Raw genomic sequence first — 26749 nt, 5'->3', positions numbered from 1 at the left:
ATCATAGACTTCCTGACTACAAGAGTAACATAGTATTTTATTGCTTTTTTGATATGAAGAAAATATATAGTAGTGTGTGGTGTGTTTAAAGGAAGGGGTAATCCATTATTGAATACAATATTTTTTTTACAGTAAATATCAATTTACATTTTTTTAAATCTTGGTGATAATTCTATTATCTAACCTATTCGATTTTTCTTTCAGGTATGTACTGGAACTTCCAATCTTTTTGGCTTGTGCTGCATTGATACAGTTTGTGAGTTCTGTAATGCAGGTATGTAGTTCATTTATGTATAGTATGCATGTATTTTATATGTCTACACAAGCATGTGGACACCCCAATATATGTAGATGTACGGTACTGATTATATACATGGAGTGTATTCTCAACGTACATCAGGTTTTCCAGTTGTAAACATTTCATATGTGTGTAATCTTTTTTCGTTAAAGTGGACATACGGGTTCTAGATTGAAAGCTAGTGCATGAAGTGTGTAAAAGATCTCCCTTAGCATCAAACACATTTGTGTTCTTGCTTGGGTTAGTGCTTGTCAAGTTATTCATCAAATTGTGTAAGTTTAAATGCTTTGCATGATTGGTGTCAGTAGTTGAGGCATATTTCAGTGCTTCCTTACCTATTTACAGTTCCACAAATTATTGGTTTGGGAGAGATGGCTATTTTGGGTGCACAAAGTTCATAAATGACACACTTGAGAATACTTCAGAACAGGTTGTACCTTTTGGACAGATGTGTAGCTGTTGCTTTGTAGACTGTTTACGATGAATGAAGGGATTTGCATTTGCTTTGTGTAGCTTTGTGGTTCGACTAACAAACTTTACGTTCATTACCTAAGTAACTATCTTTAAAGTATTGATGTTGAATATTTTACTAGTGTGTTATCTTTTGGGCAAGTAACTTACTCCATTTGTTGTGAATAATTTTGCGTCCCCTTTTCACTTCAAGAATCATCTTAGCACTCAGATGATGCTTTTCCCAGTGTGCTTATCTTCATAGCTCTTAGGTTTTTAATGATATTTATTGCCATTATCCTACTTTCCACAGCAGTAGGTTCCATTGAAGCTTAACCTTGTATCGGTTGATCTGTAATTTTAACATTCTGTCATGATTCCTTTATGTCAAGGACTTCTAAAAACTTATGCCATTCTGATGACCCACCCTGTCTTTTTTTTTTTTTCTCTCTCCCAAGACTTTTAAACTATATATCATTGGCACCAGCTTTTCATTCTCTCCATACCACCCAATTACTTGGAACCGCTGATTAACATTCAGAGGTAATTCATATCAGCAGCTCCCGATTTTTTTTTTTTTTTTTTTTTTTTTTTTTAATAAATAAATCACACTTAAATTTAGTGTATAGGGTAGTCAAAATAAACCCTTCATACATTCTTCTTTGGCTTCGAAAGACTCATGCAAACGCTTTCAAGCTCTTGTACCAGTCTGCGCAGCTTCTCTTCGCTATTTTCACCTACATCTATTCTAAACAAATACTTAGTCTACACACCTTGCTCTTCCCCAGCCAATTACTGTGTTCTCTCACCTTCAGATCAGGACAATCCAAATATTTTCCCAGTGCCATGTAAACAATACTTCACACTTAAAGCGCGTACAGTAACCTATACGGAATTTTCTTTTATACGAGGGGACAGTTATCCCTCCTATCCATTAGTTTCGGATCTTTCCTTTATCCAAACATGCCCAGTGAAGCAGCCTGTAGCATCAAATTAGTAATTAAATCTTTTTCCGTCTTTTACTCTCCTTCATTTTTATATCTTGCGCAATTTGCCTTTCTGTCCTGCAGGTCTGCTTGAAATAATCTTTTTATACATTTATATGACTGTCCTACCTGTTATTTCTTCTCCCGTCTTCCTGTACCTGCAAGTATCATCTTCTGCCAGGTGATCCCATCCTTCATCATTTAAGACTCGCTGTTAGCTCCATCCACTTTTGTATCTTAAAGAAATGTAGCATTGTTAATTCGGTGGGATGGAGGCAACTATAGGTGTCCATCTGTCTATCACGCTTATATTGTCATCACAACTCGTACATGGTTCAATGATTTACAGTAAAAAATTGGTACGAAAGTAGACCATCATACATTGATATGCATGAAGGAAGGTGGTTTGTATGTTTGTCAATGTCTGTTATACTTATCGTGTCACCACAACTCCTCCCACCGGGAAGAAGGGATTACATGCAGACTTTGTGCTAAAAAGAGCGCAAAAATAGACCATCATAAATAGACATGCTTAAAGGGAGATTGTATGTCTGGCTGTCATCACATTCTCTACGTGAAAAGGGATGTGTCTTTTGTCTGCCACTGAATCTCCTACGCTTAAACCCCGTAGAGGGGAAGTGCGGTCAACAGGCAGTACTTAAGGTTCTTTGCAGCATCCCTTCGGCCCCTAGCTGCAACTCCTTTCATTCCTTTTATTGTACCTCCATTCATATTCTCTTTTTTCCATCTTCCTTTCCACCCTCTCCTAACAATTGAATCATAGTGCAACTGCAAGGTTTTCCTCCTGTTATACTTTTCAAACTTTTTTACTGCAAATTTCTGTTTCGGCGCTGAATGACCTCACAGGTCCCAGCGCTTAGCCTTTGGCCTAAATTCTATATTCTATTCTCTTACAGTTAAACTGTCATCACAACTCCTACTCTGTTGAGTTGGTTTCAGTCAAACCAGTGAAAAAGATGGGCTGACTTTTATAGAAGCACATCAAGAGGGCGATCATCCTTTTGTCTGTCCTTCTGCCTGCCTTTCAGTGTGTTGTTCGTCTTATGTTGGCTTTCATTCGGACCGCGTGTGAGGAAAGATGAAACAATGGCATGGAAACCCGCAGATTTTTTAAAACACCAAATGCATTTCGCTGTGCGATTGTTGGAATTACCTATCTTTGCTAGAACCATGATGGTGTCATCATATCATGACTTGGAATGCTCTTAGCAAGAAGTTAGTAGGGGACATGTATTGCTGTAGCAATATTCCCAGAATGCTTGTTGAAATGTAGTTCACTTGTTTGGCTGTAGAGGCTTCATGGGATCTTGATTTTTTTTTTTTTTTTTTTTTTTTTGCAAGATTCTGCAGAATGGCGGTTTCTCTTTTTTCAGCAATAAAATCTGTGATTTAGACCGTCATTGGGAGATATCCTGTTCAACTTGCAAAAGCACTAGGAAGCTTTCATCAGTGCCCATTCCCCAAGACCTTGCTTTGCTACCCATATTCTGCTTAGGTACCACGTTGATGTACTTTCCATTACCAAAGTCTTGTAACCCTTTTACTGTAAACTGTAGAATGATATTTTTGGCAGCAGTATTAGCACGCAACATTGACTTAGTTTGTAACCTGTCGTTCTTTTATGAAAATGTTTATATGTGGTAAAGGCCCTTGTCAAACTTTTACAAAGGGCCATTGGCCTAACCTGAGTTCAGTTGGTATCCAATAGCTGGTAGCCGACAAGTTCCTTCTCTCTCTCTCTCTCTCTCTCTCTCTCTCTCTCTCTCTCTCTCTCTCTCTCTCTCTCTCCTATTCTGTCTAAGGTGTGTAAATCAAATCCTAAAATTACAAAACTTAAATTTATTAAGCAGGTTTAACAACCAATCGTGTAAAATGAAATCGTGGAAGATAGATATTAAACCTATTAAGCATTACCCCGAAACAAAAGAAATATCGCTTGTCAGATATGATACGTAGAGATTATTTCCTGTCCCTCACCAAGTCTCTAAACCAACCTTCCATTTCAGTGAAGTCTGTTACACACAACTTTCAAAGTAATTTCTGTCATTGGTTCCATTATAAACGACCACTTTCCACATCGGCCATTTTAGAAGCTCGCTTATACAGGATCCATTGAAACATTCCTGGCAAAGAAGTGAATCATCTATATGAAAATCCAGTTTATAAACACACCAAAACACATGAGATAAATGTTAAATAATAAAAAAAAAAAAATCGCTAAATCAGTTTCATAAAGGTTAGTCATTTTTCTAAGTCTACTCGTGCACCAAGCGTTTTCATAATGTGCAAATGGATTCACATCTCTGTTGACACACACCAATATCCGAATATAACCAGACCAAAAAGTTCCATGCAATAATGATGGAAATTCCCATCTTTGACACGACGCTGTATCCGTGTGCCCTCCGAACAATGTTCAGGTCACCCATCAATCAGTTGCTGAATATACTTGTTACCATGTGGACAGAATCTCCGTGGTTTCCAACCGCCTTTGGAAGGACTAACACAGTTGCATCTCAAAAGTGACTGAACGTTAGGTGCTGAATTAAACACTTAAGAAATCTGCAAAATTGGTGAACTTGGCAAGTATTCGCATGTTACGAATACCTCCATACAGGAGCTCAGTCCACCTCCACCTGTGTCACCCCGACACGGGCCACACTTATTGACTTCTATGGTACAGACTCATGATTAACAGCCAGACTTGTGGAGCTCACTTCTCCGTGAGGCAGCAAAGTTTCTTGCATTTAAAAACAACAGCCACCACCATAATTGTAATTATAAATAAAGCAGCAAGGGCACACATCAACACCAATATGTGCTCCAGGAATAGTTCAGCATCGTTTATGTATTCCATTTGTTGTAACGCTGGCAACGTTGTAACCTCCATCATGGCCCGATTCTACAGCCCTGTGCTGATTGTGACATGCTGCATAAAGATCCTTGCTGATGAGTTGCAGATCCTCCTGTGCATGTCGACACCCATCATAGCTATTACCGTGCACGCTCCATCCAAATTGTGAACCCCTCTAGAAAAAACGAAGACAGCATGTTGTGGCACAGCTTCGTCAGTCTGCTCCCCGACAAAACAACTGCTGATGACGCCTCTAATGGTACTCCCCCTGTAGGGTTTGGGGAATGGTCTATAGGAACAGTTTGTTGGAGTTATGTCATGGGTCAATCAAAATTTCGTAACCCCTGAAACTATATTTCTCATAATGAACGCTCTGTTATCGCAAACATACCTATAATGGTCTAATGTACACCTGCCCTATAATCAATAGCTACTGACCGAAACTTATCCCCTATTATATACAGTGTCTAGTCCCTCTAACAACACTACACTTATATGTACTAGGAAAAGCCTTATGATACAACCACAAAATGATTCATTGTCACTTCTAAGTCATCTCTAAACTCCTCAATAGTAGATTACAACATATTGAACATTTTCCTCAAATTTACAAAACATCCACACAACTCTACGGTACTACTACAAAACTTTTAACTTCCAAAAATACAAAGTATACCAACCCCCTCCCCAAAAAATGCAAAAGAAAACCAGAAATGATGCAAATAAAAAAAATGACCCGATACACAACTTCCGTGTTAAAAAAACCTGTCACATTACACTAAATCCCCGCATCTGTGAGCATAGGAAAGTGAGGAAAAATAAACCATAAATAATTATTTAACCGTAACGAAACAAAAACGAGAAAAAGAAAAAACAAACCATAATAAATGTCCCCTGAAAATAAAACATCCAAACAAACCTCCACCCATTATTAAGTTGTTCCCTTGATCTTAGATATATTTGTCAATCTAGTCATCCCCGTATCTTCATCCAGAACAACAAACCTGAGTCCCCTTTTCTCTTCCATAACCCGAAACGGGCCTTCAAATTTGGGACCTAATTTATAATTTAATTAATTTCTGACATTAATTTTAAAAAATACCTTATCCCCAACCACAATTTTTGTGCTGACAGATTTCGCATTACTTCTCTCAGCCTTTTCTTGCTTCCTTGACTCAAGAACTACTACTAAGATGTGCATGTCTTTCCTTAGCTGTAGCAATTAACGATGTAATTGTATCGTCACAACAAGAAGGTATAGACAACAAATCAAATGCACCCCAAACTGGATAACCAAATAATGCCTCAGCAGGCGACATACCAGTGGTATCACTAACCATTGTATTTATGCTAAATCTCAATCTAAATACCTAGATCCCAAATAGTATCATTACCACCCATTGTAACTCTAAGGGCCTTGAGCACCCTTCTGTCGGCTCGTTCACATAACCCATTAGCTTCAGGCCTATACAGAAGAATATTTACTTTCTGTATTCCCAGAACTTCCGCAAGACACACTAACATTCTATTCACAAATTTTCTCCCATTATCAGTAATAAGAACCTCAGGAACCCCATATCAACAAATATACCCAATGAAAAAAAATCTCTATAGCCTCATCTGCCATCTTATTCTTTAAAGGAGAAATTGCCACAAATCTCGTTAATTCATTTATAATCACCAACAAATGCCTATAGCCATAACCTGATTCGCAAAAGTTGGTCAAAAAGTCCATGTGAACACTTTGAAATGGCCTACTAGGGATAGGAAAAGAGCCTAGTTTACATGACGTAGCCCTCGCCGGTTTGCACGAATTACACACAGAACACCCCTTGACAAAATTCTCCACTGAGGAAAACATATTTCTCTAGAAAAAATTGTTATGTACTTTCTGGTACATCTCCTCAATCCCCAAATGTGGGCTACCAAACATACAATGAACAATATCCAAAACCACTGGAATCAACTCCTTTGGCACCACAATCTGCGTTGTATCACCTTTATAATCACAACTCCTCAACTTATATTCAATTCTCCTCCAACAAATTACTCTCTAACTCCTGACCTGCATAAGAAAACTTATAACCCTTTCTCACTAATTCCCCTTTTAGAAGTGCCTTTGTGTCTGCTAAAACCTCATCTTCATCTTGTTTCTTCTACAATAAACTAATATCCCAATGTACATACCAGTTACGTACACACATAGTCACCCTCCATGTCCACAAAATTCCTACTAAGGGCATCTGCTACCACATTATGTTTGACATCAATGCACCTAAGCTTAGCATCAAAATCCCTAACTGTCAAAAACCACGTAGCCCTCTTAGGAGAAAGATCTGGCTTATTAAAAAGATCCAACAACAGCTTATGATCCTTCAGAGCTTCCACCTTATTCCTCATTAACATCATCTTGAAATGAACCAAACCAGACGCCACCACAAACACTTCCTTATCTACGGTAGCCATTAACCTTTCATTACTCCCCCGCGTCTTAAAATTTCTGCTGTAAAAAGCAATAGGATGGAATTTATCCTCAAGTTTCTGCATTATGCAGGCACCTACCCCCTCTTGACTGGCATCAGTCACTAATGTGAAGGGTAAAGAAAACTCAGGAAACTGCAAAACCGGAGGACTTGTTAAAGCTTCTTTGACTTTCTGAAAGGCTGCCTGCTGAGCCTCACCCCATGAAAACTGTACATCATCCCTCAATACATCTATCAAAGGTGCCGACAACGACGGAAAAATCCCGCCATTCCCATGAACGAGAGGATCTGTTTCTTATTTCTAGTTGTAGGAAAATCCACTATAGCCCTGATTTTCTCCCCATTCACTCGAACACCTTTCGAAATGACATGTCCTAAATATACAGTCTGTCTTTTGAAGAAATCACACTTGGCTAGTTTAACTTTCAAACCCGCCATTGCAAGCCTCCTAAGGACTTCCCTAAGCACTTCTAAGTGTTCCTCTATAGAATCTGTAGCAATCAGAATATCGTCCCTATAAACGAACACTGTTTTTCCCCAACAACCCATGCAAGACAGTATTCACTAGCCTCGTAAATGTCATAGAACTACCTGACAAACCAAATGGCATTCATGTAAATTCATAATGTCGCATAGGGACGGAAAACGCTGTCAACCTTCTACTCCCCTCACTAGTGGCACTGCAAAAACCAACATGAGATCAATTGAGTAAATATTCATACTTTGAATCTCCATGAATAAATCTGGTAGCGAGCTAGGCCTAATCATACCTTCCTCTACCCACTTGCTAACCTCTTGTTCCACCTGCACTGCCCCCTCGGCATGGGACCACATTGATGTGGTGAGGGCTCTTGAACCCCAGGAATTTGTTCCCCAGTTTGAGTCCAACAGTCTCATATATCATTATATATTTCTTTGGATTAATCTGTGTGGAATTTTCCACTTTCTAAAAATAATTGTACCTGATAAATAGGAAAAGATATCATACCTCGGAATGGTTTTATATCCGAAGCGAAATAGTGGGAACTGTGATAGGACCATCAACTGCCCAATAACGTTTGGACCTGAGAGATATCAGGCTGAAGTTCAAAGGCAGAACTATTCTGCAGGGCTGGACCACGGATTCCAAGGGGGGAGGGTATCTGGTTCTGGGGATAGGAATCTCGGCATTCTATCCGGTTTGCTCATAATATGATTAGGGTGGGGATGATTGTATTCATGCAATACTCTCAGTCCTAGGAAGCGGGTTTGGCTTACACTTGGGCCACTCTAATCATGTTGTGCCATCCCCTGTGGGGTATGGTAGGGACGTGGACAATTTGGATTCGGTTCTCACTTGTGCCATCGGTGCAAGAATTAACTCCATGAAAGGCTTATGATATCTTTTTAAGGTTTTCATGTTCATCGGTGCAAGAATTAACTCCATGAAAGGCTTAAGATATCTTTTTAAGGTTTTCATGTTTATTTTTTTATACTTTAATCTCTATTAGTAATTATAAAGATTCAAGTACACCTGGGCCTTTTGATGGTACCGACTTGGTACAGTTGACGACCACTGGAACCTCCTCTGACAACCTTTGTTTAGAAAAATATAAAAAAAGACAGTGTAATTACACCGGAACCCTATGCTCCATTACAGAGCAAACCTAAAAAAAGGAAATATCGTCTTTACCCAACCTTGACTCACTTCGACTCCCTCTTTGGGAGTGGAAGTTGGCCAAGGTTTCTAACCTTAGAAACAGAACGGAAAATTTCAGCCCTAAAGTTAGAAAAATACCTATTAAACAGACATTTAATGGCAGAAATGTCGTTTAGACAGACAAGAGAAAATACGTGGCTTATAGAAGCCACAACATAGAGTCAGTCTGAGGACTATATGTATAACAATAATAAATAATATAAATGTAAAAATTAAAAAGCCCTGACACTATGAATAGCATTCAGGGTACCATTGTTTCCTGAGAATAGTGACGAACCTATCGACAAGAGTATTCTCTTGGACTCTCTTAAAAAAAGATATCCCAGTGTCCAAGATTGTGAGGTATATATACCGAGTAAGCAAAGAAATAAGTAAATGTTAAAAATCACCAAATAAAATTCGAAGGCCAAGGTCTGCCTCAAAAAATAAAAATATTGGGCCAAAACAGAGAAATAAGACCATATGTCCCAAAGCCACTACAATGTCAAAATTGTAGTAAATATGGGCATGCAAAGAAATATAGTAGAAACGAACCTGTATACACGCATTATGAATCTGAAGAACATGCCACACGATGAACGTGTATAAACTGTGGTCAAGACCATCGTGCAAGGTCCAAAGAATGTACGTACTATATATACAATACAGAATGTATGTACTATATATAAAATACAGAGTTAAAAATATTACAAGAAAGAACTGGTATGTCTATAAAAGAAGCTAAATTAGAATTAAAAGTGAGAGGAATTCAAGATCCGTCTAAGAAACACATATTCTTCAATAACAAGAACCAAAAATGAAAGAAAAACGCATACAGATAGTAGTAATGGGGCACAGAAAAATAAAACGCAAGAAGAAATTAATACTTTACAGGAAAAAACTAAAATAGTAAGGAATAAAGAAACAGGTTTATATGATACTGATATTTTATCAGATTCATTTGAAATATTAATTAAAATAGCATAAGAAGATGCTACTACAGAAGTAGTAGAGGAAAGTTGTGATGGACCAGAAATTAAAGATAAAAAGAGACCTTTGGAGAGAACAGTACCCAAAACGAAGAAACCAACTATTATTAGAGAAACATCGGTTAAACCAAAGACAAAGGATATGAAGAAAGAGCAAAAACAAAAACAGGCTAAGATTGTACCTTTATCTCCTAAAATAGTAGTAAAATCTATGAAAGCAGATATCCAAAACACCAAAGAAGTAGAAGAGATCCACACCATAGATAATAATGATTATGTCATGGGAGAAGAGATTACTCCATCTCCAACAATTGGTACAAGAACAAATGAAAAAAGAAATAAACATGATAACACATATGGCTGTAATGATTGTTTTGTAGAATTGTGTAATAATAACAAAAACATAATGAAAGATGGTTTAACAAACATCATAAGAAATTTTATGAAATATAGGAAAAAAGAAACCACTGATTTGAGCACCCATGAAAAAGGTTGCTTGTGCATTGCACACTTAATATATTATAAAGAAAAAACAAGTAAATGTCGTGAGTAAATTATCAGAAAAAATCTAAATTGATAATAGAAAAAAAAAGTAAAACTCTACAATATAATATTTTGAATAGCTATATTATACAATGGAACGTAAATGGTCTAAAAGAATATGAACCAATAATATTATGTTTACAACATGTCAACAATAGATAAATGCACCTTAGTATTTTCATCACGAGAGGAAGAAGGAAATTTAGGTACAGCCATATATGTAAATAACACACTAGTTTATGACAAAGTACCTGTGAACATTTCTGACTTGCAAATATCAGGTATTAAAACCCGAATAAAAAACGATAATTATGTAATTTATGATTTATGCAACCAACCTAATAAAAATTACGACATTGATAAACTTAAAGAATTACTTAACAATTGCAGGAAACCTAAATTAATAGTAGGTGATTGTAATGCTCACAACCCGATATGGGACTGTAATTGTACAAACTCAAATAGAGCAAGAAGTAAATTAGAATTCATAGATTCAAACGGCGTTTGATATATAAATGATAACGAAGTCAGCACATATTTTTCAAAAACACATGGAACGTTTTCCTCAGTAGATTTAACTCTTATGTACAACAAGCATAGTAGACGGATTGGATTGGAATACAGGTGATGACTTGCATACCAGTGATCATTTCCCAGTATCAGTTTCATTATTACAAAACAAACCCGCCAAGCATGTCCTTCAATATAACATTTATAAAGCAGATTGGGAGCGATATGAATTCCACACTAGGAATATCCCACCTTTTGAGTATATACGAGATCATATGAAACAAATAGATTTTTTGTTGATTTCATTAAAAATGCTGGTAAAGCAATACCAAAATCAAAATCTCATCCAACAAAACGCAAAGTCCCATGGTGGTGTGAAAAACTAACGGAGTTAATAAAAATAAAGATTAAATAACTTGAATAGAAATTTCAATAAAATAAATAAAATATCAATATTAGAAGAAAATTTACAAAAACTAACTATATTATTGTTAGAAATTGATACATTAAAACCTCCACATAATACAATATGTGCAAAATAAAACTAAAAAAGAGGTAATTCAAGGAAGAACCATTTCATGACGGAAATATGTATCAGAGCTCTCAAATAATACTCCTATACAAAAATTGTGGGAAAAATTCAGGAAAATCAATGGTATCCATGTTAAACCACCTAGACATGCCATATTAAAAGATGGGAAAAGAATACTTGATTCGAAAGAAATAAGTAATGTAAAAGGAGGAAATTTAGCAAAAGTAATTGATGATAAAATTTAGATGAACACTTCCACACAGAGAAAAATAGTATAGAATTAATAACAATAAATTTTGAAACAATAGAAGATATATATTGTAACAGAAGATTTAATGTGGAAGAGATGGAATTTGCCCTCTTAAACAGCAATAAATCTGCCACTGGAGGTAACAATATTTGTTTTGAGATGATCTGCCACTTAGCACCTTTGACGAAGTCATATTTATTAGAGTTTTATAATCGCTTATGGCTTCGAAATTTATTTCTTGATGAATGGCGTAAAGCTGTAATTATTCCTGTGCCCAAGCCGGGAAAGGATCCCAGTAATTTAACAATTACAGACCAATTTCTTCAACAAGTTGCTAATGAAAATTACTACAGAAAATGGTAAAGGGTCGACTAACATGGCAAATTCGACAAAATAAAATTTTGACTCCCACTCAGTTCAGGTCACAGTGTAACAGAACTACATTGGATTCTCTATCTAACTTACAAGACCACATACAAAGAGGATTTGAACGAAAACAAAATACTACAGCCGTCTTTTTTTACATTGAAAAGGCACATCATACTACATGAAGATATGTAATATTAAAAACGTTACATAAAAACAGCATCCATTTCCATTTGAAAATGGTGTTCCACAAGGAAGCGTACTTATTGGCACACTGTTTACTTTAGCAATAAATTATATCAGCAATAATCTACCTATTGGAATTAAAAGTAACCTGTATATGGATGATTTTGCCATATATTATTCAGCATCTCTCATAAAACATGCAAAGCGCATCATTATTATTAAAACACTAATAAAAATAGATAATGGACCTCACCTGCAGGCTTTAAATTATCCATGCAAAAGACTCAAGCAGTAATGTTTTATAAAAATAAAAAGTGGAAAAAAGGTGAAGAAATAGTTTTAAAAATCAGAAATCATTCCGTACCAATTGGCCATATAGCAAAATATTTAGGATTAGTGTTTGATACTCACTTGAATTGGAAAGCCCACTTAACATAGGTGAAATCTAAATGTACAAGAGCATTAAATCTAATAAAAAAAAAACTATCGAACACTACTTGGGGAGTCGATAGGCATACCCTTACGTTACTGTATGAAGCAACAGTGTTGTCTATCATGGATCATGAAAGCGAAATATATGGCTCAGCATCAGACACAACGCTGAAAATGTTGGGTCCAGTTCACAATGAAGGCCTTTGAATAAGCTCAGGAGCCTTTAGATCATCACCAACATCATCTTTACAAGTCAAATGTAGTCTCTCCATAGAGAGTTTGTAACAATGAAAAGTGCCCTGAGAATTCAGACAAGTGATTCTCCAACAAAAAAATTATTTGATTTAAGAGATGTATATATCAACAATCACTCACCACCTTTCCCTGTTAGAGCTAGAAGACTGAGTCGCTGAATATAAATATACAATTGCCTTCAGTAGTAAAATTACCTCCTCCTTGGACTTTGAATAAAATAAGAATTTGCACTCACTTAAAATATTTATCAAAAAGCTACTCATATACCCCAGAACATCATAGACAACATTCAATAGAGCATATAAGCCGAAAAGGTCCACGTTATGCAATATATACAGACGGATCTAAATCAGAGCATGAAGTGGGATATGCTGCGGTATCCCAAGACAAAGTGTATCAGTTCTCCTTACCAGATAATGCCTCGGTATTTACAACTGAGTTATGCGCAACAGCATCAGCCATAAAAATAATTAAAGAAACCTCATGTAATAATTTTGTGATTTTTAGCGACTCTAAAAGTGCCATTCAGGGTTACAAACCAAAAAATAACATTGTACAATAAATAAAGTTATTACTCCATAAGCTTTATAATAACGGGAAAAATATAGAAATATGTTGGATCCCTGCCAATGAAGGGATTAAGGGAAATGAAGAGGCTGATAAAGCAGCTAAAGAAGCAACCCATATGACAAGATCGAGTGTAAATATCCCTGTTAACGATTATATGGCACGTATAAGATTAGGCATTATAAACAAATGGCAAAATAAATGAAATGAAGAACCTGAAAATAATAAGTTGAAGCAAGTAAAACCTGGAGTTAAAATATGAAGTTCATCATACCAATGAGAGAGGCATGCACAAGTAATTCTAACAGGTCTCCGAATAGACCATACTCGTCTGACATATGGACACTTAATGAGCAGCCCACTTGAACCAGCTCCCGAATGCTCAGAATGCAAAGTGATAATAATAGTTAAACGTGTTATGCGAATGTCCAAAATACAACCAACAACGGTTATCAACTTTTGGAAATGGATCAGTTGGTGAAGTTTTATCAGAGTCTGCAACATTTTCAATTGACCCAATTTTAATATTCAGAGGAAATGTAAATCAATTGATCAAATATAAAAAGTAATTTATGAAAATACTAAATGCCATTGGGCAACTAATAAAAAAAAATCCGCATTTTAGAAATCTTGTTGTGATTTTTATCATTACTCAGTGTTATTTTTAGTTTTCTCGCAGATGGAAACTTGAGTAAATATATTGAATGTGTGCATGTGTTCTAGCGTGGAAGCCTATGCCATTTTGCATATTTTTAAAGTTTCATTATTCATTCATCATTTAGTCTCAGTGCTTAGCCTGTGGCTTAGACCTGGTACTCCATTTCATTTTTATCGTTCGGGCCAACCCTATAAGAGCTGTTAATCAGCTCAGTGGTCTGGTTAAACTATTTTAACAATAATAATGATCCACCTGCTTCCCAATCTTAAAGGGTATCTTATATGATGGGACAAAAAGGGATTTAGTCCCTTCCTCCAGCTGCACCTGATGCTGTAACACATCTGTTACCCCCAATTTATCCCCCTTAAAGCAATAACATCTGCATATTCAGCTAATATCTCATCTAACCCCTCTGTATATAGTCTGCTTCACCTAAACGATTCCTATAAATCTCCCTTCTAACCTCCATTTAAGCCTCTGAAAATCCATTGTGGTCTGCTACTAATGCCACTGATTCAGCATCATCACTCCATTCCTCCAAATCCACTATATAAGTATTCCTCTGATATCGCCTAACAGAATTATTGCAGTTTAACAATTCCACCCATGTAACACCATTATTTGACACCTTATTTACTGAAACTGTACTCACCACACCTTCAAGTTTCTCACTACCTTCCACCACAGACACCTGTTTATTCACCTTTATATCCCTCACCTTCACTTTCACCATAGCAGCCATACTTGGTTCTAAAATAATATCCTCCAACAAAATGGCTTTATATATCTTCTTCCCCTCATCATTAGGGTCACTATCCCCCTGTGACTGATTATCCCCCACAATTTCCTCATTATTTCCACTTATAGATATATTCCCCTCCATATCATCAACACCCACATATGGAATAAAACCTCCAGTTTCACCAACAGTTATACCTCCTTTACCAGGGTATATAGAAATACCAACCCTCTTACAAGCTGGATGCTCCAATAAAATCTTATTCCCCAAATTAACACCTCTTATTATCAGGACCGGTTCCCTTATTAACTGGTTCCCAGCGAAAAATAGATATCCTCCTCTCCTACAACATCCAGTGTTCGACCCTGTACATTACACACTTTCTCCTCTGAATGCCTCAACCGATACTGGGAAGACATCGACTGATAAAAATCATAGTCTACCAAACTGACTGAAGCACCCGTATCTACAAAAATCAAAATACTAGACCCAGTTACGGCTCCCTTCAGCACAGGCTTTAGTTCTCGTACATCTCTCAAAAGTCCTATGACACTCGCAGTTTACCTTTTCCCCTTTTGCTGCTCGGCCCTCCAAAAATCCTGTCTATTTCTAGACCACCTTTGATCTCCCTCCTGAGGAGCTTTCTTATAGCTACCACCAAAATTCTGAGGTATTGGCCTAACATTGCTTCCTTTGAGCGATGGGCAAAACTTCCAGTTGTGTGTAACATTCTTACAAATGGCACAATACTTAAGATGGCAATATTTCTTCGTGTGGCCTTGCTTATTGCAATTAAAGCAACGAAACTACGCTGCTTGTTTCTCATATTTCCCATCATTTCCCACCTTCGCACAGAAACCACTAGAAGCAAATCGTAAAACTCCTTGTGAAAAGATCTGCTGACCACCCCCTGTGGTTTTCGGCCCCCCAGTGAAAAATGTGCCATCTATCGTTGGACATTTCGACATGTACTTACGAATCTGGGCAAAAATCAATGCCACATCAGACATATGTTCTACCCGACTGTCGAAACCACACACTACTGGGTCAGGGACGTCATTCAAGAGCCAGGAAAACTGTAACAATTTCTGAAAGTTTCCTAACGAAATATAATCACCAGATACCCAGCTCGAACCTTTCAATTTCTCTACGAAATCTCCTGCAGCATCAAACAGTTGTGAGCTAAAATCAGTTACCGAATTCTGTCCCTTCCTAATCTTATAGAATGCTCTCATATCCCAAGCTAAATTCCCACACTCATCTGCCTCGTGCGCAGTTCTAAGAAACCCTTTGAGGTCCTCCCAAGTCTGACATTTTCGAAACTGAAAACTACGACAGCGTCTACCAATATGCCCCACGTCCAAAGCCAGAAAACTTTTAGCTTCATTAAACGCCTCCACCTCATCTGAGATCTTTTTTGTATTCAAATGGTTTTGAACACTCAATAAAAATTTCAATTGGCTGACACAAGACCCCATTTACTAACCCCGCAAAAGACTAAATTGACGAAGCAATTGTCGTTACCTTATGAATTAAAGTTTTCTTATCCTCATCGTCCCCTACCATTTTCCCAGATCTCTTTTCCTATCTCTGCCTAAATTAAAAAAACTCCAAGTCAGCTCACAAACTCGGCCTGATTTTAAATACATATAATATCAAACTCTCACTTAATATGGTCTAAAACAACAAAAGAAACAAAAATGCACAAAAAATCAAAATATTATTATCCCCCCAATACACAAATATTCAAAAACTCAATGGGAGTAAATCCCTTCTCTCGTACGCATGCCAGTAACCCAGTTAAACAGCAAAGCGTACAGCCAATATGTGAGTCAAGGCCAAATGCAAGGTCCCCCTAGGAATGAAAGAAAGAAAGAGAAGGAAAAAAAAGGAAATACTCTAAAGTAAAGTTCTCTCTCCAATATCACCCCTAGCTGCTCGCAAGCGACAAATGCTGAAGTTGCAAACCCGGCACGGACGCCTATCACCACGTAAGAAAACACTGATGCGGCGCCCAGAGACAAAGCAGAGTTACCGTGCAGAGAGAGCCACACTCGACAGCTACGAGCACAAATTGCTGAGATCACAAACGAGGCGTTGCACTCTGTCTCTAAACAGAGGCACCAGTGATTTACTTAAATACACAAATCATCCATTAAACACACCCACATAAGAAAAAGTTACATATACACACACAGTTCAACCCCACAACAGTTCAATAAGTGGAGAGAAAAAAGAAAAAGGAGAGAAAAAGAGGATCTCAAAGCAACTGTAACGAAAATAATAATGAACACTCCTGTTTTTTTTCCCCACTCGCATTCCAGCATTGCCTCGAGTACGCAATCCCAAAACGCACTAAGATACAATCACACTTCACTTAAAAAAAAAAAGGCCCTTGTCGAACCTTGGCAAAGAGCCTTCGGCCTTACCTGAGTTCTGTTGGTATCCTGTAGCTGGTAGCCAGCAAGTTCCTTCTCTCTCTCTCTCTCTCTCTCTCTCTCTCTCTCTCTCTCTCTCTCTCTCTCTCTCTCTCTCGTACCTATTCTGTCTAAGGTGTGTAAATCAAATCCTAAAATTACTAAACTATAATTTTTTAAGCAAATTTAACAACGAATCATGTAAAATGAAATCATGGAAGATAGCTATTAAACCCATTAAGCATTACCCAAAGCAAAGGAAATAATCGCATGTCAGATATGATATGTAGGGATTATTTCCTGTCCCTCACCAAGTCTCTAAACCAACCCTCCATTCAGTTAAGTCTGTTACACAACTTTCAAAGTAATTTCTGTCATTGGTTCCATTATAAACGACCAATTCCCACACCGCCCATTTTAGATGCTCGCTTGTACACGAGCACATCCTCCACAGTTAATCATGGGTCCATTGAAACATTCCTGGCAAAGAGCAGAACCATCTCGGTTAAAATTCAAGTTATAAACACACCAAAACACATGAGATAAATGTTAAATAATGACAAAAAGAACAATCATTAAATGATCAGTTTCATAAAGGTTTGTAATTTTTCAAAGCCTCTATTTGCTCTTAAGTGAATGGGAATCTCGATTCCCAGCGTGCCCAACACGTATTTTTTGATGGACTTTCACACAAGAGTGCACAAATCTCGTACAAATGGATTCACATCCCGTTAACACACCCCAGTATCCGATTATAACCAGACCAAAAAGTTCCATGGAATAATGATGGAAATTTCCATCTTTGACGCATGACGCTATCTGAGCGCCCTCCGAAGAGTGTTCAGGTCACCGATCGATCAATTGCTGAATTTACTTACGTCCTCATGTGGACGGAATCTCCGTGGTTCCACCGCCTTTGGAAAGACTGACACAGCTGAATCTCAAAAGTGACTGAACGTTAGGCACTGAATAAATGCTTAAGACATCTGCACAATTGCTGAACACGGCAAGCATTCGTGCATTATAAAATAGTACCTCCATATATGTTTAACATATTTATGGTAATTCATCTTTACTTGTTTTCCTTTTGTCTGTTTTCTTTTATTTTTCGGCATATAGTTATCCCGTTCTGTAGAAGCTCTCTTTGATAGCCATTGGCCATTTAGGCTTGTTTCATACTCATATTTGCTGATTTATATAATATTCTTATTAGTCATAAAGCCATTTCTGGTTGTGAACCTATTGTCAGGTACGTTCCTTGAATCTCATTAGTTGCTAATGAAAACTGCACTAGAGGATAATTAATGGTCTTACTTCATATTTCAAAGTTTTTGCAATGACGAACCACCACCGATTTCATTTCTTATCCTAGCTCTCGCTGAGTTTCATGTTGCGATTAAAATATCAGGTTTTGGATGTTTAACCCTCGCATAACATTGATGATTTCCTTTCATTTATCTCCCACTCTTTTATATATGCTTTCCGAAGGTTGATGAATCATTTTGGTGACAAATGAAAGGAAATTATCAATGTCACGTGGGCGTTAAACATCCAAAACTTAATACTTTAATCATACTTGTTAGCATGTTCACGGCAAGTAGTCCGCTCCGAAAAGCATGTTTTTTCATAGGTATACAATGTGAAAATACCGTGGTTTGTGGATGATAAGAGTAAAAGCATTTGCATAGGTGTCAAGGGAAAATTATTCTGATATAGATCTGCGAGGAAAAGTTAAAGGTAAGTGGATCATCCTTAAGGCTGCTCTAAGGTGTGGGAAATGGGGAGAGAGGCAGCACTATCAAGGAGAATATCGATAGTTATGCATTTTCAAAAACTAGGCAGTGCAGATGAGGATAGAAAAAAAAATCATTGTGCATTATATGAACGACAACAGGTGTAGGGTGCTTAGAATATGCACAGCCAGTGTAGAATGTTGATAGGATGGAAAGATGACAGTGAGATTCATACATGTTCATTTAATCTTATACAAATTGTCAGAATAAGCAGGCCAGGTGCCAGCACTAGCTCTTGGGGTCATACGAGCGGCCCGCAGTGAAGTTACTTGTCACATGGTGTACGCATGTCTGATTTTGTATAAATCGAGGGCCTAGGTAAAAACACCTGACCCTGTATATAGATAGCTTTTGAACTAACCGTTACTAATACAGTGCCTCTGCAACCCAACATAGCATTTGCTCCTAACTTGAAGCCATACATTTTTTTATGAGTGTGTTGCTTGGGCCTTTTAATTTTCATATTGCTTATTAATGATCCTTTAGGAGGTACCTTTGCGAATTTCTTCTGGGGTTAGACCATTTTTGACCGTCATCTTCTCGAATTATAGATAAAAAAGATAGAAGTCATGTGATTGCCAGTTCTTTTGATTCCAATCCTGGCAAAGGGCTGCAGAGTCGCGTGTTTCTCTGTCACACCCAAGCAATCACTTCTTGAAATACTGCAAAAATAATAATAATAATAATAATTGAAGTGCTGTTAGAAAATGTTCAAGTTCAGTTATTTGCAGTAAAAATAATGGAGAAATGGAAGGAAGTATTTCAGAATTAGCTGACACTTTTACTATAACTTTTCACGCACGTTTTACTTATATTTTGTGATACACAGCAGACTCTAGGTAAAAAAGATATTCTTTTAAAAATACGGTATATCAATGTGTAAAATATTTTTAATGATATGCGAAACATATAAAACAAATTTTCAATGGAGAACATCACAAAACGTAGTTTTCTTAGACAAGTCTCTGCATTTCTTATGAAGAGGTGAAGTTGTCCTTCCATGTGGAAAACGAAAGTTATTGCAACTGAAAGGATATCTAGATTCATATGTATTATTCAAAGATTGGCCTGCAGTAGCCGTAAGGTACTTTTACTATAGTTTCTTAAAGGAAAATCTGATATATATATATATATATATATATATATATATATATATATATATATATATATATATATATATATATATATATATGTATATGTATATATATGTGTATATGCATATATATAAATTATATATATATATATATATATATATATATATATATATATATATATATATATATATATATATATATATATATAATTTTTAGTTGATACACACACACCTTGTGTGATTTTCAGATCTTTACAAGACTAAGTTATTAATGAACAGAGCACAAGAGAGGTAGACCGAAATTCATCTCTTTTATTTACACCCACCCACGATCGCTTTAGGCCAATCCCTTTATCACATCACCGTATCATCAGAACTGCAATGGAATCGGAGGACACTGTACTAAAAAGGTGCCGAAATAGTTAATATGTTGATAATATATATAGTCAGTCAGTTACATAACCCTTCACAGTTTTCAGCCACATCTCTTTAACAATCTAATCCAGTAACACTTTTTTTTTTTTTTTGCACATTTTTGCGTTTTAATAATATAACGGCTGTTATATTATGCGACTAAATATTCTATCAGCATATTAGCTACGTAAGCACGTTTTTAAGACTGCAAATTGATTTTCTTGTAGCCCTGATGATGGAAAGGGATTCCAGAACGGTTACTGCAGACAAATAGAAGGGGTGAAATTCGGTCTTCTTGATGCTCTAGTCATTACTAATATAGATTATATATATATATATATATATATATATATATATATATATATATATATATATATGTGTGTGTGTGTGTGTGTGTGTGTGTTACACAATCGAGAGTAGATCTCATCGCTTACCTTTGCTAAAAAGTCAAGAAGTCCCATCTTTTGGACTTGATAGTGACCGCATCAAAAGGCTACTGGCAATGCAATCTGTACACATCTGTACATACACACACTCATTCTCTCTCTCTCTCTCTCTCTCTCTCTCTCTCTCTCTCTCTTGCAGGTCTACAGCGAAACAAGCGTTACTCAAAATAATTTATTTGACAAAAATGTAACATAACTGGATTGCAAGAAACAAGAGATGAAATAAAATGGAATGCTAATGTTCACCAAACGATCAAACATATTACAGTCCATCATATTCAGCTAATTATTCTGCCTAAATACTTTTCCCACAATAGGTCAAAATAAGTCAAGTCCAGTATATTCCCAATGAGTACATTTTAACCTCTTCCTCAGCGAAACATCTGAAGTCAAATAAAACCCTTATTAAACAAAGTCATAAAAATGAAGATATGGGAATTCCTCCCATGTTACTTATAAAGTACTTTACAATGTAAGAAATGCATGACACAAGTGAGATATATGTTAAATGAAAGGAACAATCTTCAGTTTGGGAAATCTAAAATGTTTCCTACCTCCAAACAGCAATGTTCACAGTCTTAATCGACAGGTCTCGAACCACAGTCTGCACTGAAGATTTCTGATAATATTGGGTGTCGATCCTCGAATGACAATTTGTTTGATAACTGATCCATTCACACCCTGGGACTCTGCCCACCCCAAAAAAAAAAAAAAAAAACACGTATGAACGCATTTTCTGGAACCTGGACATTTCCGGCAAAAGCACTCACAAAGTCTTATCAGTAGGCAGGGATGTTCTCACCTCTCGAGAATACCTGACACACCTGCCACATATACAGTTTTCATAATCGGAATGCGCGCCAGACATCAGCTAATCATCCTCTCAAGGTACTTCCCAATGCCTTTAGCCACATGTATTAATAAAAAATCTACTGTGTATTGTATATAATTCATAAAATATCTGTGACCTATGAGCTTTTCAGATGCTCGGCCACCACAAAGAAGTGCTGCCCCCAGCAGTAGGGAGATAGCAATCATTAATTGCCAGATTCATGCACTAAATGGACAGCCACACCCCAGACAGGCTGATTTTCAGGTGATGGTTTACTCACACAATGTTTTCGAACATGAGAAATACCCCACTTTATGAGGAGTATGACGACAAAGGCCCCGATCACCGATAAAGTAGCGATGAGGAGGTACTGATTCGGCATTGGGAAAGGTTTGTCATCCGGCATTGTAGGAAGTGGTGGAATTGTGGCAATCACACCCCTTAAAGGTGGCACCGGAACAACTAGATGTTCCCCATGAAGATGCCAAATGAAGACAGGAGTAGTAGAGTTGAAGACACTTGCCCAGGACTTGAAACTTTGGCGTGACCAGTCTACACGCCGCATCGAAGAGGTGTGATCCCCACAGAAAGAACGTATCCAATGAATTATGGCACCAGATGGACATCTCGCATCCCTTGCAGAACAACATATTGAGGGTCTTTGTAGGAGGCCAGCTTGTACTCATGTTGGAACGTTCGAAAGTCACAGTCAAGAGTCTGGTTATGTACTAACATCTCACATCCTAACCAGTCAACGTTTATGAGCGTAAAGATACTACAGACACAAATATATCTATCACGACCTAAAACGCACCCTGACTTATAATTAACAGCCAAGGATTGAAACTAGTCCCACAAAAGGTACATAGTCTCCTTACTATCCCATAATATTACGGAACCATTAAAACCATTAGGGAAAGGTCGTATGATATAGCTATGAAATGATTTCAAGTTACCAACTGGAATTTCCACAAGCAACCCCCTATCAGACACTCTCACTTTTAAAATCTCATAATAGCAATACAAATTCTCCCCAGTAAAAATTACCTGTGAACGATACTGATATGCTGCATTAATCAAAATCGATTCTAAAGACCTAAGAGGTAAAATATCTCCAAACATTCGCCCCTTACAAATGGCAACCACTGCCTTAATCTGTATTTGAATTTCAGATAATATGGACTCCGATTCTTTCTCAATATTCAACAAGGTAGTTTGACAAGAAGACAAAACTATCGTAACTTCTAAGAGTCCCCCCATCCTATCAACTGTGACCAATAACCCATTTAAAGATGTCCTCAATGTCTCAAAACCCTTTCGTAATTTATCATTACTATCTCGTAAAATCATCAAAGTTTTACCTTGGCTAGCTAATTCTGCCGATACCTGTTCAATTTTCACCAAATTAGCAATTGACATAGTAGCAAGCGTTCCTATGACCATAACGGCTCCAATTAACAATGGTGCAGCCCTCTTACTCCTAGAAGAAACCTGAGGAGTTGGAGAACCTAAATTTGGAAGCCATGTTGAAGTCTTCTTTATCTTATCCTGGACCCTAACAGTTGTAGTATTAAGTTCGGTTAACCAACCCTGCAACGGATCAGACAGATCCCGTCCAATATTCATCTTGCCCAATAAATTTCTAAGTGACTGAACTTTATTTTGGGATGCTTCAATCTCATCCCTTGCCAAACATACATCCTCAAACTCTATACTGGAGTTACCAGATCAGACGACAACCACATATCATAGTCTTCTTCTACAATAACACCTGGTCCTAACCTCACTACGGAATTAGCCCATACCACGACCCGTATATTACCAGAACCCGAAACAAAAAAAAAAATAACCAAGAAGAGAAACCCATGCATCTATAAAACTCTACAGTATTTTGCACCTAATTTAAGTAAGTTTTTCCCTCTCAGATATTATTTCAACACACAAAAAATAACTACTCAGAACTGCTGCACTTATGCAGAAAAGGAAAAAAGAGCAAAAAAAAAAACTGATCTCAGACTATTAAAGATTTGTATAACTCTACCACAGATGTCCTCCCCTGTTAAAAAAAAATTACAAATCACACACCTTTAAAACCCATTAAAAAAAGCATAGGAGAGAGAAAAAAACGATCAGAAACAACAGTACATCATAGGAATTAACCCACAAGATTCCCATTAACGTGTCTTTTTAATTTTAGAAATTATATGTCAACGAGACATTCCGTATTTTCATCTTGAACAACAAATCTATTCCCCGTCTACTTCTACAACCCGTAAAGGACCCTTAAATTTAGGACCTAGTTTATAATTCAACTGATTCTTAACATTATTTTCACAAAAACCCTATCTCCCACAGCAACTTTAACTCTATCTGGCTTCAAATTTCTCCTGTCAACCATATCCTGAGTTTTCAACTCAAGATTCTTAGCAAGACATGCATATCTCTCCTTAGCAATAGAGATCAGCGATTTAACTGTATCATTACCCAATGGAATAGGTAATAAATCGAATGCGCCCGCACTGGGTAGCCAAATACCACTTTATTGGGAGATATTCCAATGGTATCACTAACCATAGAATTGATGCTATGCTGAACCTGTGGAATATATCGATAGCAATTCACATTATTGCCCCCTACAGTAATTCTGGGAGCCTCAGTTACCTTCCCTATTTGTCCATTCACATAGCCCATTAGCTTCTGGTTTACAGGGAATAGTAGTGACTTTCCAAATGCCCATTACATCTGCAAGACACTCGTAACGTCTTGTTCACAAACTCTCTCCCATTATCTGTTATCAGCACCTCAGGAACCCCATAACGACAAATATATCCAATTAAGAATGCGACTGCCACCTCCTTCCACTGTCTTATGCTTCAAAGGAAAAATCTCTACAAACTTAGTTAATTCGTCAACAGCCACCAACAGGTGCCTCTGGCCATAACTAGATTCACAGAAATTGGATAGCAGGTCCATATGGACCCTAGAAAATGGTCTACTGGGAATAGGCAACGAGCCCAATTTATAAGAAACGACCCTTGATGGCTTATACGCATTACAAACTGAACAACTTCTCGCAAAGTCTTGCACTGACGCAAGCATATTCTTCCAAAAGAATTGTCCCCATATATTCTGATACGTCTTCTCAATACCCAAATGCGGACTGCCAGACCTACGGTGAATAATATGCAGAACTGTAGGTACTAAACTCTTAGGGACAATTATTTGCGTTGTATCACCCTTATCCTCACTATTTCTAAGTCTGTATTTAATCTTCCTAACTAACAAATTACCCTCTAATTCAAGACCCACAAAAGGCAATTTATAACCGCTCTTAACTAATTTCCCTCTAATAAACGCTTTTGCGTCTGCAAAACCTCATTCTCATCCTGTTTAGATTCTACTAAGCTAATATCCCAGTCTATGCAGTCTCCAGATACATAACATATATGAGAACCATCTGAATCAGAAAAACTTCTACTAAGGGTATCCACTACAACCTTGTCTACCCTCTATATACCTAAGCTTGGCATCAAAATCCCTGGTTGTCGAATACCACCTAGCTTTTTTAAGGGGAAAGATCCATTTTATTGAAAAGATCCAAGAATGGCCTATGATCTGTAAGAACCTCTATTTGATTGCCCATCAATAACATCTTAAAATGAACCAAACTAGACGCTACAGAAAAGGCTTCCATGTCCTAAACTTCCTACTGTAAAATGCAACCGGATGGAGTCTTCCATCTAACTTCTGCATAAGGCAGGCCCCTATGCCTTCGTGACTGGCATCTGTCACCAAAGTGAAAGGACGCTCAAAATCAGGAAACTTCAACACTGGGGGATTAACTACAGCATCCTTAATATTCTGAAAGGCTGACTGCTGTCCATCACCCCATACAAACTGCACATTGCTCCTCAGGACATCTGTCAAAGGAGATGCTAAAGTAGAAAAACCCTTCACAAACCTACAAAAAAATCCAGCCATGCCCAAGAAAGACAGAATATCTGTTTCTTATTCTTGGGAGTAGGAAAATCTACAATTGTCTGAACTTTAACCTCATTCACTCTAACACCCTCTTTAGAAATGACATGCCCCAAACATACTATCTGCTTCATCAGAAAATTAAACTTAGCTAATTTTATCTTCAAACCCGCTAACCTAAGCCTCCTAAAAACTTCCCTAAGAACCTCTAAATATTCTCTACAGAATCAGTGGCAACTAAGATGTCGTCCATATACACAAAATTGGACTTCCCTAACAAGCCATGCCAAACTGTATTCACTATCATAGTAAATGTCATAGGACTACCTGATAAACCAAACGGCATCCACATGAACTCATAATGTCCCTTTGGCAAAGAAAATGCTGTATGCTTGCGATGCTCCTCGCTAAGTGGTAATTGCAAGTACCCTTGCATCAGATCAGTTGAAGAATAAATATTCTTGCCCCCAATTTCAACAAATAAATCTGGCAAACACGCCACAGGGTAACGATCAGGAATGGTTTTCTCGTTCAACTTCCCAAAGTCCCCACAAACCTGGACTGAACCATCCTTCTTAGGCACTGCTAACAACGGAAAATTAAAAAATGAGGAACTGGGCCTAACAGTCCCTTCCTCCTCCCACATATTAACCTCTTGCTATACCTGTTCTCTAATCTTAAAAGGAACCCTGTATAAAGGGACAAAAATAGGCTTAGTCTTATCCTCTAAATGAACCTTGTGTTCTAACACATTTGTTAACCCTAACTTATCCCCTTTAAGTGCGACTATGTCCACAAACTCAGCCAGAACATCTTCCACACCCTCAATATATTCTTTAAAATCAGCATTGGTTAATTGATCACTAAAAACCTGCCTCCTAGCCTGTAAATCTGCTTCTGAAAATTCACAAATATTCCCAGCAATAGCAACTGACTTATCTCCATCAACCCAGTCAACAAAAGCGACCATATAAGTACA

General features: G+C 37.2%; 1 protein-coding gene across 1 annotated transcript in view; it reads left to right on the top strand.

Annotated features, from left to right (window-relative positions):
• The first annotated feature begins 208 nt into the window (after positions 1–208).
• The window catches only part of LOC136838581 (protein ecdysoneless homolog), a 78863-nt gene continuing 52322 nt past the window's right edge, over positions 209–26749 (top strand). The window contains 1 exon segment of the mRNA XM_067103786.1: positions 209–274. Within this exon segment, the coding sequence (XP_066959887.1) occupies positions 269–274 (6 nt within the window). The 5' untranslated portion in view covers positions 209–268.

Source organism: Macrobrachium rosenbergii, chromosome 5 (assembly GCF_040412425.1).
Source record: "Macrobrachium rosenbergii isolate ZJJX-2024 chromosome 5, ASM4041242v1, whole genome shotgun sequence".
In the NCBI taxonomy this organism is placed as follows: Eukaryota; Metazoa; Arthropoda; class Malacostraca; order Decapoda; family Palaemonidae; genus Macrobrachium; species Macrobrachium rosenbergii.
The sequence above is the reverse complement of the archived record's forward strand: the minus strand, read 5'-3'. Positions and strand labels throughout refer to the sequence as shown.